This window comes from Elephantulus edwardii, unplaced genomic scaffold (assembly GCF_000299155.1).
Source record: "Elephantulus edwardii isolate Elephantulus edwardi_28Jun2011 unplaced genomic scaffold, EleEdw1.0 scaffold00027, whole genome shotgun sequence".
Classification (NCBI taxonomy): domain Eukaryota; kingdom Metazoa; phylum Chordata; class Mammalia; order Macroscelidea; family Macroscelididae; genus Elephantulus; species Elephantulus edwardii.
In genome coordinates this window covers 753,385-767,770 of record NW_006399777.1, presented here as the reverse complement: position 1 = coordinate 767,770, position 14,386 = coordinate 753,385, and the positions used below count along the sequence as shown (strand labels likewise).

The 14,386-nt window shown below is 49.3% G+C and overlaps 1 protein-coding gene across 1 annotated transcript in view; it reads left to right on the top strand.

Moving 5' to 3' along the window:
- The window catches only part of NEK11 (NIMA-related kinase 11), a 189,685-nt gene that overhangs the window by 121,283 nt on the left and 54,016 nt on the right, over window positions 1-14,386 (top strand). The window contains exons 12-13 of the mRNA XM_006883396.1: window positions 533-684; window positions 4,298-4,358. Of these exons, the coding sequence (XP_006883458.1) occupies window positions 533-684; window positions 4,298-4,358 (213 nt within the window). The remainder of the gene's footprint in view (window positions 1-532; window positions 685-4,297; window positions 4,359-14,386) is intronic.

The window sequence follows — 14,386 nt, the reverse complement described above, 5'->3', positions numbered from 1 at the left end:
CGGACACTGCTTTCACAAAGTCACCGGGAGCAATGCTGCCCGTTCCCACCCAAGCTCCCTCTGCTAAAGCATTATGTCCTGGGCCTGCCATCAGGACACTGTGCTCTGCTTCTGTACCTGTTGTGTGGTTCCTAGCTCACCCTCCAGCAGGTTTCCAGAGGCTGTAAATCGCATGGGGGGGAGAATGCCCATCTTTCTCCTGCAGAGCACCTGGTGGGTTCCAGCTGCCCACCTCTGCTTAGACAGCTCAGCTCCACGCTCACCGGGCGGCCCAGCCCCTGCATGACCTCGTTTGCGATGAGGCTTCCTGCCTCCATGTCTGTACTTAAAGCGGATCGGCTCCTGGGCTGCTTGGTTCGGTGGCCTCCCCTCCCTCCCTGGGTGGCCTCCCTTTGTGGATGCTAACAGCGTTCCACCAGATGCGATACTCGCAGGAAGCTGCGGGTCTGTCCATTTGTGAACACTTTGTCCCGGGGGTCCCAGCCTCACTCACGTTAATGACGAGTGACCCGGCTGTGTGTGCTCTGTGTAGAGATCCCGGAGGACCCACTGGTGGCTGAGGAGTACTATGCCGAGGGGTTTGACTCCTGCTCTGAAGACGGTGAGGAAGAACTGGGGCTGTCGGGGTCCGAGGAGGACGGCCAGGATGCGGGGCTGCAGGCCGCTCGCGGAACAAGCTGGCAGGTACGCAGGGCACCTCAGGGGCCGGAGCACAGAGTTTCTCTGCTAACATCAAGACGGCTGGTTCAAATCCACCAGCTGCGCCGGGGAGAAAGCTGGGCCTTCTCCCCCGTTTGGTTTACAACCTCTGTAAACCCGCTGCAGGGTGCACTTGGGCAGGTTCCAGCCGGACGACAGAGAGCTTTGAGACTAGAAGTAGAGGGATTGGCCGGGCTCTGGTCTGCTAGAAGCTCGAGAGAGAGTCGTGGAATGTGGACGGAGAGATGGAGGTTTGGGGTCGGCAGTACTGGTTCTGGAGTCTTCCCTGGGACAAGCGTTGATTTCCAAGGTCCAGGAGAAGGTGCGGCCCTCTGCGGTCACACTGGTGAGGAGAGAAGGGCAGCGTCAAGCCTGTGAGCCGGTGTCTGGAGGAGGGTTCCCTGGGGGAGCGGAGATAGGCCCTGACGAGCCGGCTGTGGGATTCTGAAAGCGTTCCGCTCAGACATCTGGCTGTGGGCTGGGCCCTCTAAACGTGCTTGGACTTTCTCCTAGGATCCTTATGGCTTTACTCCAGGTCTCTGACCCACCTGGAGTTAATATTTGTGGATAGCGTGAGTTTTCTTTTTCAATTTTCATCCACCTTCAGGTAGATGGCCATCTTTACCAGCCCCATTTGTTGAAGAGGTTGTCATGTCCCTATTTAATAGGTTGGATTCCTTATCAAATGCCAAATGACTATAGGTAGTGTCTGGATTGTATTCTGTTGGTGCATGTGTCTGTTAATGTATCTGTGCCATGCTGTTTTGGTTACCACAGATGTATAGCAGGTTTTGAGATAAAGAAGTGCTCCCACTTCATTTTTATTTTTTAGAAAAGCTTGGCATATTTGGGGTCTCCTTCCCAAATAAACTTGTCAGCTGACTTTTCCATCTCTTTGCACTGGAATTACATTGAACATAAAGATTGCTTTTGGTGGGATTGTCGTTTTCACAATGTTCAGTCTTCCTATCCATGAACAGGGAACACTTTCCATTTAATTCTCTCTCTTGCTATTTCTTACAGTAGTGTTTTCTTGTTTTCTTTAGTGTCTCTGGTTAAATTTATTCTCAAGTATTTCATCCTGTGGCCGGGGATGAAGCCCATAGGCCCTGGGTTTACGTGATGGGCTCTCCGGGCACTTCGGCTCTGAGGCCTGTCCTTACGTGAATGTCACGCAGAGGTCAGGGTGTGAACACACGCCGCCTTTGTGTTGTCGAGTGTTTGTGGGAGAGCAGACAGACGGGCGGTGTGAGGGGAGAGCAGACAGACGGGCGGTGTGAGGGGAGAGCAGACAGACGGACGGTGTGAGGGGAGAGCAGATGCTCTGCGTCATTTCACGCATCCCTGCCGCCTCCCTCCTCCACGTGATCACCTCGAACACTCAGCGTCCTCAGGTCGAGAGGCCGTTCCGAAAGTGGGAGCCGGGGAGCCACTGCCTTAACAGTCAGCCGCATCTGAGTTCACGACGACTTCAGTGGGGCTGTGATTTGGGGGAGGAGCGAGGTTGTACGTAATCCTCTCAGCCGTTGTTGATGGAGGCTCTCCAGGGCATCGCGGTGGTCAGTCGGTCAGCCATCACGGGTTCTCAATGAGAGCGAGGCAGGCAGAAGGGAATCAATGGGATACGAGAATGGACCTAGACACAGACGAGGTGGGGCAAGGAGGAGAGAAAAAACGGGGGCCAGCGAGAAGGCAAGACAAGGACAGTCTGAAAGATAAATTCATGTAGAGAAAAATTCAGGGTGACTGCAGGCTGATCGGACACAGCAACGTGAACCCACAGCCCCGTACACTGTTTCCTCAAAGGCTTCTGGGGCCGTGTGACTGACCGTCTCATTTCCTGTGGCTCCGGACGCTGTTGTGAAAATTGAGACAAGTCGCGTCATACGCTGTGGTTGGAAATCGGAGCCCTGGATGGGGAGCCCTCATCTCAGATCCTCTGGACATGTTAGGAGGGGTCAGTTCTTGGGAGAAGACTTGATGCTGGAAGGTGGCGGGTCAGAGAGTAGGAGGAAGACCTTCAATGAGACGGATTGACACGGTGGCCGTAACTGTGGGCCCAGCGTGTCGGATGGTGAGGATGGCAGGGACAGGGCGAGGTCAGATCTGCTGCTGATTGGACCACAGTGAGTCGTCGCAGACGCGGTGCAGATAACAAGGACATCCTCACTTGACAGTGGAGGGAACGGAGGTTGGTGGAAGCTCTTCCCTGCTCCCCATGATGGTGCACTTTGACCTTAGGGAGCCTGCCGTCCGCCTGGAGCCCACAGAGCTGGTGCTGCCCCGCTGTCTGACCTCCACGCTCATCGCAGGAGAGACGTGCACACATGTGCATTCGCCCAGTTCTGGGCGCGGAAAGGACCCAGGAGGGGGCTCTGTTTTCCGTCTGTTATCTTTTGCTGTGGGATAAAGACCCCAGAGTGGAGTGGCTCGGAACATCTGGTTCTGTGCGTCGTCTGGCCTCATGGCAGTTTTGAGGATGTTATTCAAGTCGCTCACGTGTCCGCGTTCAGCTAGAAGCTTCGTCCTAGCTTGGTCATCATGGCCTCACTTCCCTGTCTGTCAGAGGCGCTGGCTGGTGGCTGGGCACCGTCACTGGGACTGGCCTCTGTGGCCTCTCAGACCCCAGAGCCTGTCACCGTGAGCCCTTTCCAGTGGGCTCGCCTGGACCTTCCATGGTTCAAGAGAATGAAGTGGAAGCTCCAGCACTTCCTCAAGCCTCATTAGCATAATGCCACCATTGTCACGTCCTGTCGGTCAGAGCAGGTTATGACACAGGGACAGCTTGGTCTCAGCGTCGTTGGTAAGAGAGCCTCCAGCCTTCGCCATGAGGAATGACACAGGAGGAGCGGGGAGGAGGGGGTTGTAAGCGTCTGTGTAAACCATCCCCTGCGCTCACTGACTCTTCAGTCGGAGAATGCGGTGTCGAGCTGGAAGACATGTGGTCATGTGATCCAGCCCTGTGCTTCACGTATGTAGACGCTGAGCCTGGTGTGTCGAGCGGCTGGTCCCAGGCCCCTGTGCCAGGAGGAGGCAGGCTTCGGCTGGGGCTCCCTGGTGGCCTCATTGCCTTCATGGGCAGAGATGCCCTCTGCGCTCGCTTCCTCCAGCCAAGGACCTCTCCGCTGGGGCCTCTCCCTCTGGTAGTTCCCACTCAGCGTCACACAGCAACTACGACAGGTGAGGCAGGAGAATGTGATGGGTCACCCCATGCGTCAGTTTCCACTGCTAGTGATCCTCCCAGACAGACAGCAGTGGCCCTGGACGATGTCCAGAGCTCTGGTCTTCACGGAAGGACACTGCCTCGTCTGTCTCCATTGGAGCAGCCTCTGGGTTTGAACTACTGACCTTCTGATTAGTAAATAAATGCTAAACCACTATGCTACCAGGGCCATTTCATTAACTGGTATATGGAGAGGTACACATGCGTGTAGATACAGAGGGTTTTTTTTTCATTATTTTTAAAAAAAATATACTACAAAATAATTTCATAACCAGATTTTTCAGTTTTAATTTTATTGCCTCACTGAAATATTTTCTGTGTCAGTGACTTTTGTTTGACCACTAAGTCACAGTAAATCTCTGTTCTTTTCGACAGGACAGTGATGTTGAAGCCCTGGTCAAGTGCTTGGAAAATGTCCTTGGCTGCACCTCTCTCGGTAAGTAACTTTCTTCATGTTCCAAAAACAGTTTCCAAAGGACCTCATTCTAAGTGAACTAAGTCAGTCCCAACAGGAAAGGCACTGTGTAAGACCACGGGGAAAGCTGCGGAAAGGTTTACGTGCAGAACGGCTCTTGGATGGATGCGGGGTGGGGAGGGGAGGGAGAGCAGAGAGGACATTTGTAAACATAGCACTGAGTTCCATTGAGTGCGCTCCTGAGGGCCCTCCGTCAGCTCCGGAGGCTGTAAATCACAGTGGGACGAGACTGCCCATCTTTCTCCCTCGGAGCTGCTAGTGGATTTCAGCAGCCGGAGACAGAGTGACTCCCTGGGGACTCAGCCTCCCTGGGGACTCAGCCCCAGGGCTCCCCTCAGCAGGACACAGACGTGTGGAGATGGGTGAGGAGAACAGCTGTATCCAATCCGAGAGTGATCAGATGCACAGAGGTAGAGAAAGATCCATGAGAATCCGAAGTTCAGAGAGCAGATGGGAAAGTGGGATCTCACTGGGGCTGGTAAATGACAGGCAGCTCTGGTGGCCTAGTGTGTGACGAGCTGTACTGCCAACCCAAAGGCACATGGTTCGAATCCACCAGCTGCTCCTTGGGAGAAAGATAAACAGTCTCCTCCTTGTAATTGGCAGCCTCTGAAAACTGGCTGGAGGGTCAGAGAGGAGCCCGTTCCAACTTCACGGTATATAACATAACATTAATATTCATGTCACTGAACAAAATATGTATGAGTGGCTGAATGGCAAATTAATTTGCATTCTCTTCACTTCAATCACAATAACTTCTTTAAAAAAAACATATAACTCCACACCTGTGATCAGAGAACTGGACAGTGACTAAGGATGACGGATGAAGAATTGGGAGCTTTGAGCTGTGGTGTTGGAGAAGAGCACTGAACATCTCACAGACTGACAGAAGGACAGACAGAAGTGTTTCGGCAAGTGTGCAGGCAGAGTGCTCCTTGGGGGCACTTTGATATTTTGGACATGTCACTGGACGAGGCTTTTCCTTGGAAAGGGACATCATGCTTGGAAAGATGGACGATCAGCGAAGGAGAGGAAAAGCCCGGACGAGATGGATTGACATGCGTCAGAGATGAGAAGGACGGTGCAGGACAGGCAGGGTGCAGGCCAGCTGTTCATAGGGTTGCAGTGAGTCGTACTCAATGGCACCTAACAGCAACAACAACTGATTCTGTTGGGATACCCAAGAAGTAGAACATCTGACAACAGTCTTCTAGCTATTTATGTCAAGCTCCTTGTTTTACAGACAAGGAAACTGAAGTCAGCTAAGTGCCAGTAAACTAAAAAAAAGAACAATTGTTTTAAATTGTTATTCTTTTGATTGGAACACTTGCAAGTGCTTGCTGATCTCCAGGGATGCTGTGGTTGGAATTCCTGTCCCGTGTGGTGGGATGGCTGCGTGGCGGGCGTGCGAGTCCTGCAAGGGGAGCCTCCTCACTCCTCATCTGGGGGGAGCCTCCTCACTCCTCATCTGGTGGGAACAGCTTGTGCTCAGCCATGCTGAGAGGACCACCGCCGTGCAGGTCAGCAGTGACTGGAGGAGGGAGCTCTGGCTTGGAAAAGCTCAGCTCACGTTCCTCTGTCACTGTCAGTCTCAAGAAATCGGATCGCCATGCTTCAGAGATGAAACCTATTTCTTAGTTTCTTCTCTTTTTTTTTTTTTTTTCGAAAGCCCCACTGTGACAGCTTCCAGCAGATGATAAATTGTCACAGCTGACAGGGATGGAATATTGGAGGGTAGTCTCATGGGTCCAGAGGGAAAATTTTTTATTTCTCCCTTAGAAATTTGATTTTGAGCTACTTTTATTATTTTAATTGCACAACCAGAAGCAGTCTCTTTAAAGGGACAGGAAAGTAGAGATAGACAGTTAAATGAGCATAGTGTGGCCCCAGATCGGTGTGTAAGGATTACTGCTTAAAAGTCATTTCCACTCAGAATTTATTAGTGTTCCAGTGTGTAGTGTGAGCAAAACAATACTGAAATAAACAAGTAAAAAATGCATTTCTCAAAACCACCTGGCACTTGCTGGTGAGCTGAAAACGCAGACACCTTCCTCGTAGACCCCTCCGTCCCCTCTGGGCTGGGATGTGTGTGCACTGGGCGGTCTGCAGGAAGCACAGAAGTTACCAGCTTCCTGGTACCAGCATTCTGTTTCTGCCTCAGTCTTGGCATCTGCATCAGAAATGTAAGGCGGATGGTTGGGTGTAAAGTTTCTCTTAGAGGTTGTCGTCATTATTAAGGTCTGTTGGGTCGGCTGGGAGTCATCAGGACCTTTTAAGCAGTGGCTCTGAACCTCGCGTTATCCCGAGCAAACCTCCCTGGCTCCGACTTGACACAGTCACAGTGTCGATCCATTGTGTTCTCAGAGTCCAACAGCCTGCCATGCGTGGTGTCTCTTTTTCAACAACTGTGTGATGAGAGAATGGAAAGGTGGCGGGCAGATGGGGGGAGTATCCTCCTAAGAGCACCAGGCAGCATGAAGGCGCAGACGTGGGAAGGCACTCAGTGCACTCCCGGAACTGTCAGAAGGTTGGCTTTTCAGGACCGTGAGGTGTGAGAAGGGATGACGCCCGTGGAGGGAGGGGTCGGGCCGCGGTGGCATCTGAACGTGACCTGCGGGACAGGTCACCACTGGTTTCTCAGTTTGGTGCAGAAGGGTCCCCTTCAACAAGCAGTGATAAAGCGTACTTCAGAAGAAGTGGCTTGAGATCAGGAACCAGTTCAGAGCTATGATTACACAGACAGGGATGGTGTTGCTATAGTAACCGTTCGGGCCCTCTGCTATTTGGCCACAAGGACAGAAGGTGAAATGTCTCCGTTTCCATTGAACATCTTAAGATGCTCTCTCTCTCTCTCCATCTCTAAGTAACCAAATTCTGAACCAAATGATGAAGCTAACCTTGCATGGTTAGGGGATTAGCTGTCCTTCTGTAGAGACCACAGAGAGTGAAGCTGCAAGGCCTTGGGAAACTGTATGCAGACAGACACTTTGTAGATCCAAACAAGATGCTGTCACGGAGGCCGTTAGCACGTTACAGATGCCCTCAGCCTCTTGTCCCCCTAAGATCCCTTTAGTCTGTTGATATGTCTGGTCAGTTGGCTTTTGAAAACCGAGCCTTGGTAATGACTGTTTAATCTCTCCAGAACGATGTGACTGAAACAGACCAGACGCACCAACTTGCTTAAGCTCTTCAGACTCGAGGCCTCAAGTGTAGGGAGGACTGACAGCTCTCCAACACCCTTCACCATGGCAGGAAAGAATTCCTTGGCATAATTAGAGCACCTTCATCACGACATCGAAAACATTATCATTTGTCCAGAGGAGGGGACATGTTGGGCCCTAAACCCCTCGGGTCAGAGACGTGGAGGCTCAGTGTCTGTTCACCACCATCACTTCTACTAACGGCTGAGAGCACTGTCTAAGTCGGAAGCTGAAGTGAATGCCACAGACCCAGGATTAGCCACGCTTTATGGAGAGCCTGCTGCGATGCCAGACATCTTCACTTGGCAGATGTGTGGTGACGGGCCAGCAGCAGGGATACAGATTGTAAACAGATCCCCACAGCACTAGCATTCATTGTTATCAGCAGCGTGTACCTGCCCCCACGAAGGAGTTCCGCTGACCGTCCACGTCCGACCAGTGGAGGAACTTACCTTTCATCATTCATTCCCTCCTGCATCCACACACCAGAGCTTAGCTGAGGTGGACATGCTTACAGAAGGTTTTCTGTTAGAACTAGGGTTCTGAGGTGTGAGACCTGGACCCCTGCACTTGAGGACTGGGATTTTACCAGGGAACCAGGCAGAGAGCCCATGTAACTGCAAAGGAGCAGGGAGTATTGAAAGAAGAGGAGATCGCGGTTGGGGAGGGGAATGAAGGCAGGAGTGCTTTAAGGAAAGCCAGCATGTGAGGCTGTTCCTGATACCAGGGTAGATTTGGCCTCATTGAGGAAATGAAGGAGGCTGTGTAGGTGGAAGGGAGCACATGAGGAGGACAGACAGACAGACAGGGGCAGACAGACCTTGTTTCGGAAAGTCAGAGGTTCTGGTTAGTGTTACCTGTAAATAATATGTGACAGATTGCATTGACAGGATGAGAATCTCAGAGTAATTTCTCGAACTCAGATGAAACCTATACACATGGGCCACAAGCAGTGGTCTGAACAGAACGAGAGCACAGTGCATGCTTTGAAATCAGAAAAGGGGTACATCAGGGCTGTATCCTTTCTCCATCCCTGTTCAGTCTGAGCAAATCACTCGAGAGAAGTTGGACCATATGAAGAAGAATGTGGTATCAGCACTCCAGGAAGACTCATCAACAACCTGTGTTCTGCAGATGCCACAGCCTTCCTTGCAGAAGGAGAACTTGAAGCACTTACCGCAGAAGAGCAGACACTACAGCCTTCAATATGGGTTACATCTCAACACCAGGAAAACAAAAATCCTCTCCACTGGACTGGCCGGCAACATCATGAGAGTTAGAGGGAAGAGGGACGTTGTCAGTTATCCCATTTAACTTGAATCAGCAATCAACACGCATCGTAGCAGCAGTCAAGAAGTCAAGAGCCATGTTACACTGGAAAATCTGCTGTCAATATCTCTTTAAAGGTCTGAAGAATAAAGTTTAAAGATGAAGGTGCACCTAATCCAAGCCACAGTATTTTCAATTTGTATGTGTCAAAAAGTTGGAAAAGCAAAGATCAGTGCCTTTGAACTGTGATGTTGAGCAAAAATACTGAGTATCTATGGATGGCCAAAAGAATAAAGTATGGCCAGGGTACCTTAGAGGTGGTGGTGTTGTTGTCAGGCACCATGAGTCAAGCACGACTCAGCAACCTCTGAACAACAGATCTGAACCCTGTTCTATCCTGTGCCATCTCACACTTCCTGACACACTAGAGTCCTTGGGGCAGTCACCATGTCACTTCACCTGGTTGAAGGTCTTCTCCTTCGCCGACCCTCCACTCTTCCAGCATCATGTCCTTCTCCAAGGAACAGCCCCTCCTGCAACATGCCCAAAGTATTTAAGGCGAAGCCTCATCTTTGCCTCCAAAGAGCACTTGGGCTGCACCCTCTCCAAGACATATTTGTTTGTTCTGTTGGCCGTCCACGGGATGTTCAGTGCTCTTCCCCAACACCACAGCTCAAAGGCATCAATTCTTCTTCTGTCATCTAATTCATTGTCTAGCTCTGAGATACATAGCAAGTGACCAGAAAGACTGTGGCGTGACTCTGATACACCTTATTCCTTAAACTGACAGCCTCCTTCACTGGGCACAGGGTCACAGTCACAGTCAACTTGACCGTTAATAACTTTTTATTAACACACAGAGAATATTGACAATGGTTTTTCTGTTTCTTCAGATAAATACAGATCTTTTCATGATGTAGTTTTGAGTGTTTCTCTATTTGAATAAGAATAAAGCTTGGATCCAAGGAACTATAAATAAACCGGTATTTATACAGAACTTACATCAGTATTATAAAACCTTGTGCTAAAATATAAAGACAGAGAAGGTCTGGACTCTGTGATGAAGGGTGACAGATTGTTAAATGGGTAAAAAGACCGACAGTACAGATGTATTCCCCACCTGCCGAGAGAAACTTGTAGATGATTCTATTAATTATAATCAGCTGCAAATTCCATTAATTACAATTAGTTTCTAATACAGACTAATGAAGTAAATACAACAAAAACCGAGGTGGACTATCGCCATTATTATTAAATCACCTGGGGATAGAGGGAGATCCAGGGATGATAAAAGAGGGAGCAGGTGACCCATGAACACAGTTATCCACACGGGAAAGTCAGTCCCGACAGTCAGCTGAGCTGTCCCACCGAGGCCCAGGGTCCTCATCAGGAATCACCAGGACAATGTCCACAGTCCTAGCGTCAGCTGATGTGGGACAGCTGTCATTTTTTCTGGGGTTTGAGAAGATTACTTTGAACTAAGGAAGATTCCGAATAATTAGAAAAATAAGACAGGAATGAGTGAAGATCACCGTCTAAAGGCCAAGATGTTAAGTGTGTATGCAAAACCGTGGTTTGTCACAAAGACTTCAGGGTATGAATTTTGTTGTAAAGTGTTTAAATATTTTATAAGAGAATCTCCTGTAAGAAAACGAAGGTCGTTTTTACATCTCTGCCGTGTTGAGCCCACTGTTACAGTCATGGCGTCGCTGTCCCGTAGAGGGTCGTCTTCTCCTCCTCTGACTGTCCACCTGCCCAGCATGCTCTCTTTCCGAGGACTGCCCATCCTGACAACGTACCCAGCGTCTCCCAATCCCGACCTCTCAGGAGCCCCTGGTTGCACTTGCTTGCAGCTCACAGGACACTCAGTGTTCTTCACCTACAACTCAGAGATACCAACTCCTTGCTCCTCTTGATTCATTGTCTAAGTGCCACAGGCCTCTGAAGCATTTGTAAAACCCTGGCTTGAGTCAGGTGCACCCTAGTCTCTACAGTGACATCCTTGTTCGGCAGTTTATGGAGGTCTTCGCAGCTGACCATCTTAATGCAGTGCATCTCTCTCTTGACTGCTGCTTATAAGTGTTGATTATGGATCTAGGTAAAATGAACAAGGAAGGTTCGTGTGCTGGGAAAGGTGGAGGGTCCGCAGAAGAGAGGAAGACCCTGGATGAGATGGGCTGGCAGGGACTGTGACAGTGAGCTCGAGTGCATCGGCGTTGGGAGGACGGTGCCGGAGAGGGCAGGGTTCAGCGCCTGTGTTGACAGGGTTGCTGTGAGGCAGGCAGCTCAGTTGCACCAAGCCACAGTGGCAAAGGCACCTTCTGTGGAGTCAGTGTTTACATCCTTTCGTGAACTCTCCCCGACTGACTTCAAGCATAGGTTCTTAGCTTTCGTTACTCCCTTCATTCTTACCAGGCTTAGCACCCTCTTTGCAGTGTCCCAGAGTTTACTGTGAGGCCCTTTCCAGAGGCCTGGTCTTGGACCATGCTTCCTGATGCTGGGAAGTCACCTGTGTTTGCTAGGAACAGCAAGGGCTCAGCCAGCCTGATCTTTTCTCCCAGATGTGAAATCTTGGTCCTGGCTTTTTCTTGGGGAACAGGGAGGCCACCCCTGAGGGCCCTTGTCAGAGTATCTCCCATGAGAGCTAGTTGGCAGGTCAATGCCACATCTGCAGATAGTGAATACATTGTCCAAACAGGGACTCTGCTGAGAGCAGAGCTCCTGAAAGTCTGTGAACCACGCAGCAGGAGCTGAGAGGACCAGTAATTCTGCCATGTGGCTTGGGCTCTCATGGCCCAGCGGATAGGAAGTTGAACCTCCAATCCAGACGTGGTGGTGGTGGTTGTTATGTGCCACCAAGTCACCTGACACTCAGTGACCCTGTGTACAATAACCCTAAACCCTGCTCTGTCCTGGGCCAATCTCACTATCTGTAACACATCTACCCCCTTACCCCAAAGGTAGATGGTTCAAATCCATGTGCTGTTCCTTGAGAGAAAAACGGCATCTCCTGATTTACAGCGTCTGAAAGCCAACTGGGAGTCAGCTAGGAGTCACTTCCAACTCAGTGGCAATGACGACAGGCTCACTTAAGCAGCCAGCATGAGGCAGGACCATGCAGGGCAGCCAGGGCCCCTGGTTGGCCCCACAAGGCCAGGCGAGTGACAGGGCTGGAGCTGCTCTCTTGTCAGGCTGAGTTGTACTGGAACTTCTGCTTTGACTACTGAATCTTGAAAATGCATTCTGATATAAAACCATTTACATGTTTAGTCAACAAATACTGAGTATTTTTAACTAATGCAAGATTGTGCTATGTGAAACTTGTTCTTGGACCAGGAAGCAGTCATCAAAACAGAGCAAGGAAACACTGCATGGTACAAAATTGGGAAGAGTATCAATCTATAAGTGGAACAGATTATCCAGGAGGCTGGGCTCTGTGAGAAGTATGGCATCAGGATTGGAGGTAGACTCATCAACAGTCTGCATTATGCAGATGACACAACCCTGCTTGCTAAAACTGAGGAGAACCTGAAGCACTTGCTGCCGAGGGTCAAGGACTGCAGCCTTCAATATGGATTGAAGCTCAACATTAAGAAGACAAAGATTCTCACCACTGGGCCAATTGGCAGCACTGGATGGATGATGAAGAGACTGAGATTGTTGACGGCTTCAGTTTGCTTGACTCTATAATCAGCACTCTTGGTACTAGCAACTAGGAAATTAAAAGACGAATTGCATTGGGAAATTCAGCTGTCAGAGACCTCTCCAAAGTACTGAGGAGCAATGATGTCAGTTGGGAGATTAAGGTACACCTGATATAGGCCATGGTCTTTGCAATCACTTGCTATGTATGCATCAGAGATCTGGACAATGACTAGGGAGGATAGAAGGAAAATTAATGCCTTTGAACTGTGGTGTTGGAGAAGAGTATTGAATACACCATGGACTAAGAGAACGTACAAGTTCATCCTGGAGAGAGTTAAACCAGGCTGCTCCTTGGAGGCAAGGATTCTGAAGCTTTGTCTGACATACTTTGGACATGTTGCAAGGTGTCACCAGTCCTTGGAGACGAGCATCATTCTTGGGAGGGTGGAGGGACAGCACAGGAGAGGAAGACCCTCAATGAGATGGATTTATTCCATCTCTGAGATAATGGGGTTAGATGTATCAGAGACAGTAAGATTGGCATAGGACAGAGCAGGGCTTAGGGCTGTTGTACGTAGGGTCGCTATGAGTCACAGGCCCCTCGACAGCATATAGCAATATACACAGCTGCAGTGTTATCTCATTCAGCCTCTGCCTCCCACTTTTCTTTTGTAGTTTTTCTGTATTTCATGAATTAGCGCTCTGTAGTCAACTTGTGTAACAAAAAGCCCAAACTAAAAAGCTTTTGGATTCAGCCAGAGGGCACTTTAAACTACCAGCTGATAAGCTTGGAAATATGCAGGTCACAATATTACTCAGCCTCAAGTAAGCTTGGCCGTGTCTAGAATTTTACTAGAATTTTGATCTTTGGTATGGTTGCATCAATAGACTGTGCTGTATACATTACACAATTCAAACCACCCCCTACAATGGAGAATTCCCCTTGTTCTGGTCCGCTCCCCCATCCAGCCTGCCGTGTCTACCCTGAGCCTTGACCTGAGTGAGCAATCACTGCTTCTCTCTGCAAGTAGCAGGGTTCCAGGGGAAGGTCCAAGAGCACAGGAAGCTGTGATAACCACAAAGCCAAGGCCACTGCCAAGCCAGCCCTGGCCCTGGTGACCGACGCTCTGTCAGGTCTGAAGCTGCACACCTCCTGGGAAGAGGACAGTCTCATTTTTCTCCCTTGGAGCAGCCGCTGGATTTGAACTGCCTACTCTTCTGTTAGTAGCCCAGCACGTACTGCACCGCACTCCAAACAGATGATGGATGAGAACCCCAAACCACCGCTCCAGACGCCCACACACCGTCTCCTGAGAAGAGTGGTTGTCAGTCTTGATTTTGCTAAAAATGAATAGAAAATACTCCCTCATTATTTCTTAATTTGTCTCCAGCTCCCAGAGACTTGAGCTGCTTTTCATCTATTTACCAGTCACTGGCGTTCGCTCTGTGGTGAATTGTCTGCTTTTATCTTTTCCGTAGGGGTTAAAAAAAACCCAAAAAACACCCAAACACTTACTCCTTCAATATAAATGTGTATGGGTTCTGGTTTTTACTAAATGACTGGCATTTTAATCACATAAGTTGACTCTTTCAACTTCATTTTTTGTCGGTATTTGGGGTTTGGTTTTGGGGTTCTTTTTTTGGATAAAGAAATGTAAATTTTATGTAGGGAAAACAACTCGCCTTTTTAGATTCTAGGCTTCTAATTTATGGTTTCTGCAAAAGAGGGTTGACATTTTCTTTTAGAATTTTTAGTGTCTTATTTTTTATACTATGTATTCTAAAGGAATATTCTCTTCTACTGATTTAAACATGGTTTTTTTGGTTTTTTTCTATATTTTATTAATTTTCATAAACATTTACAGAGATTTTGGG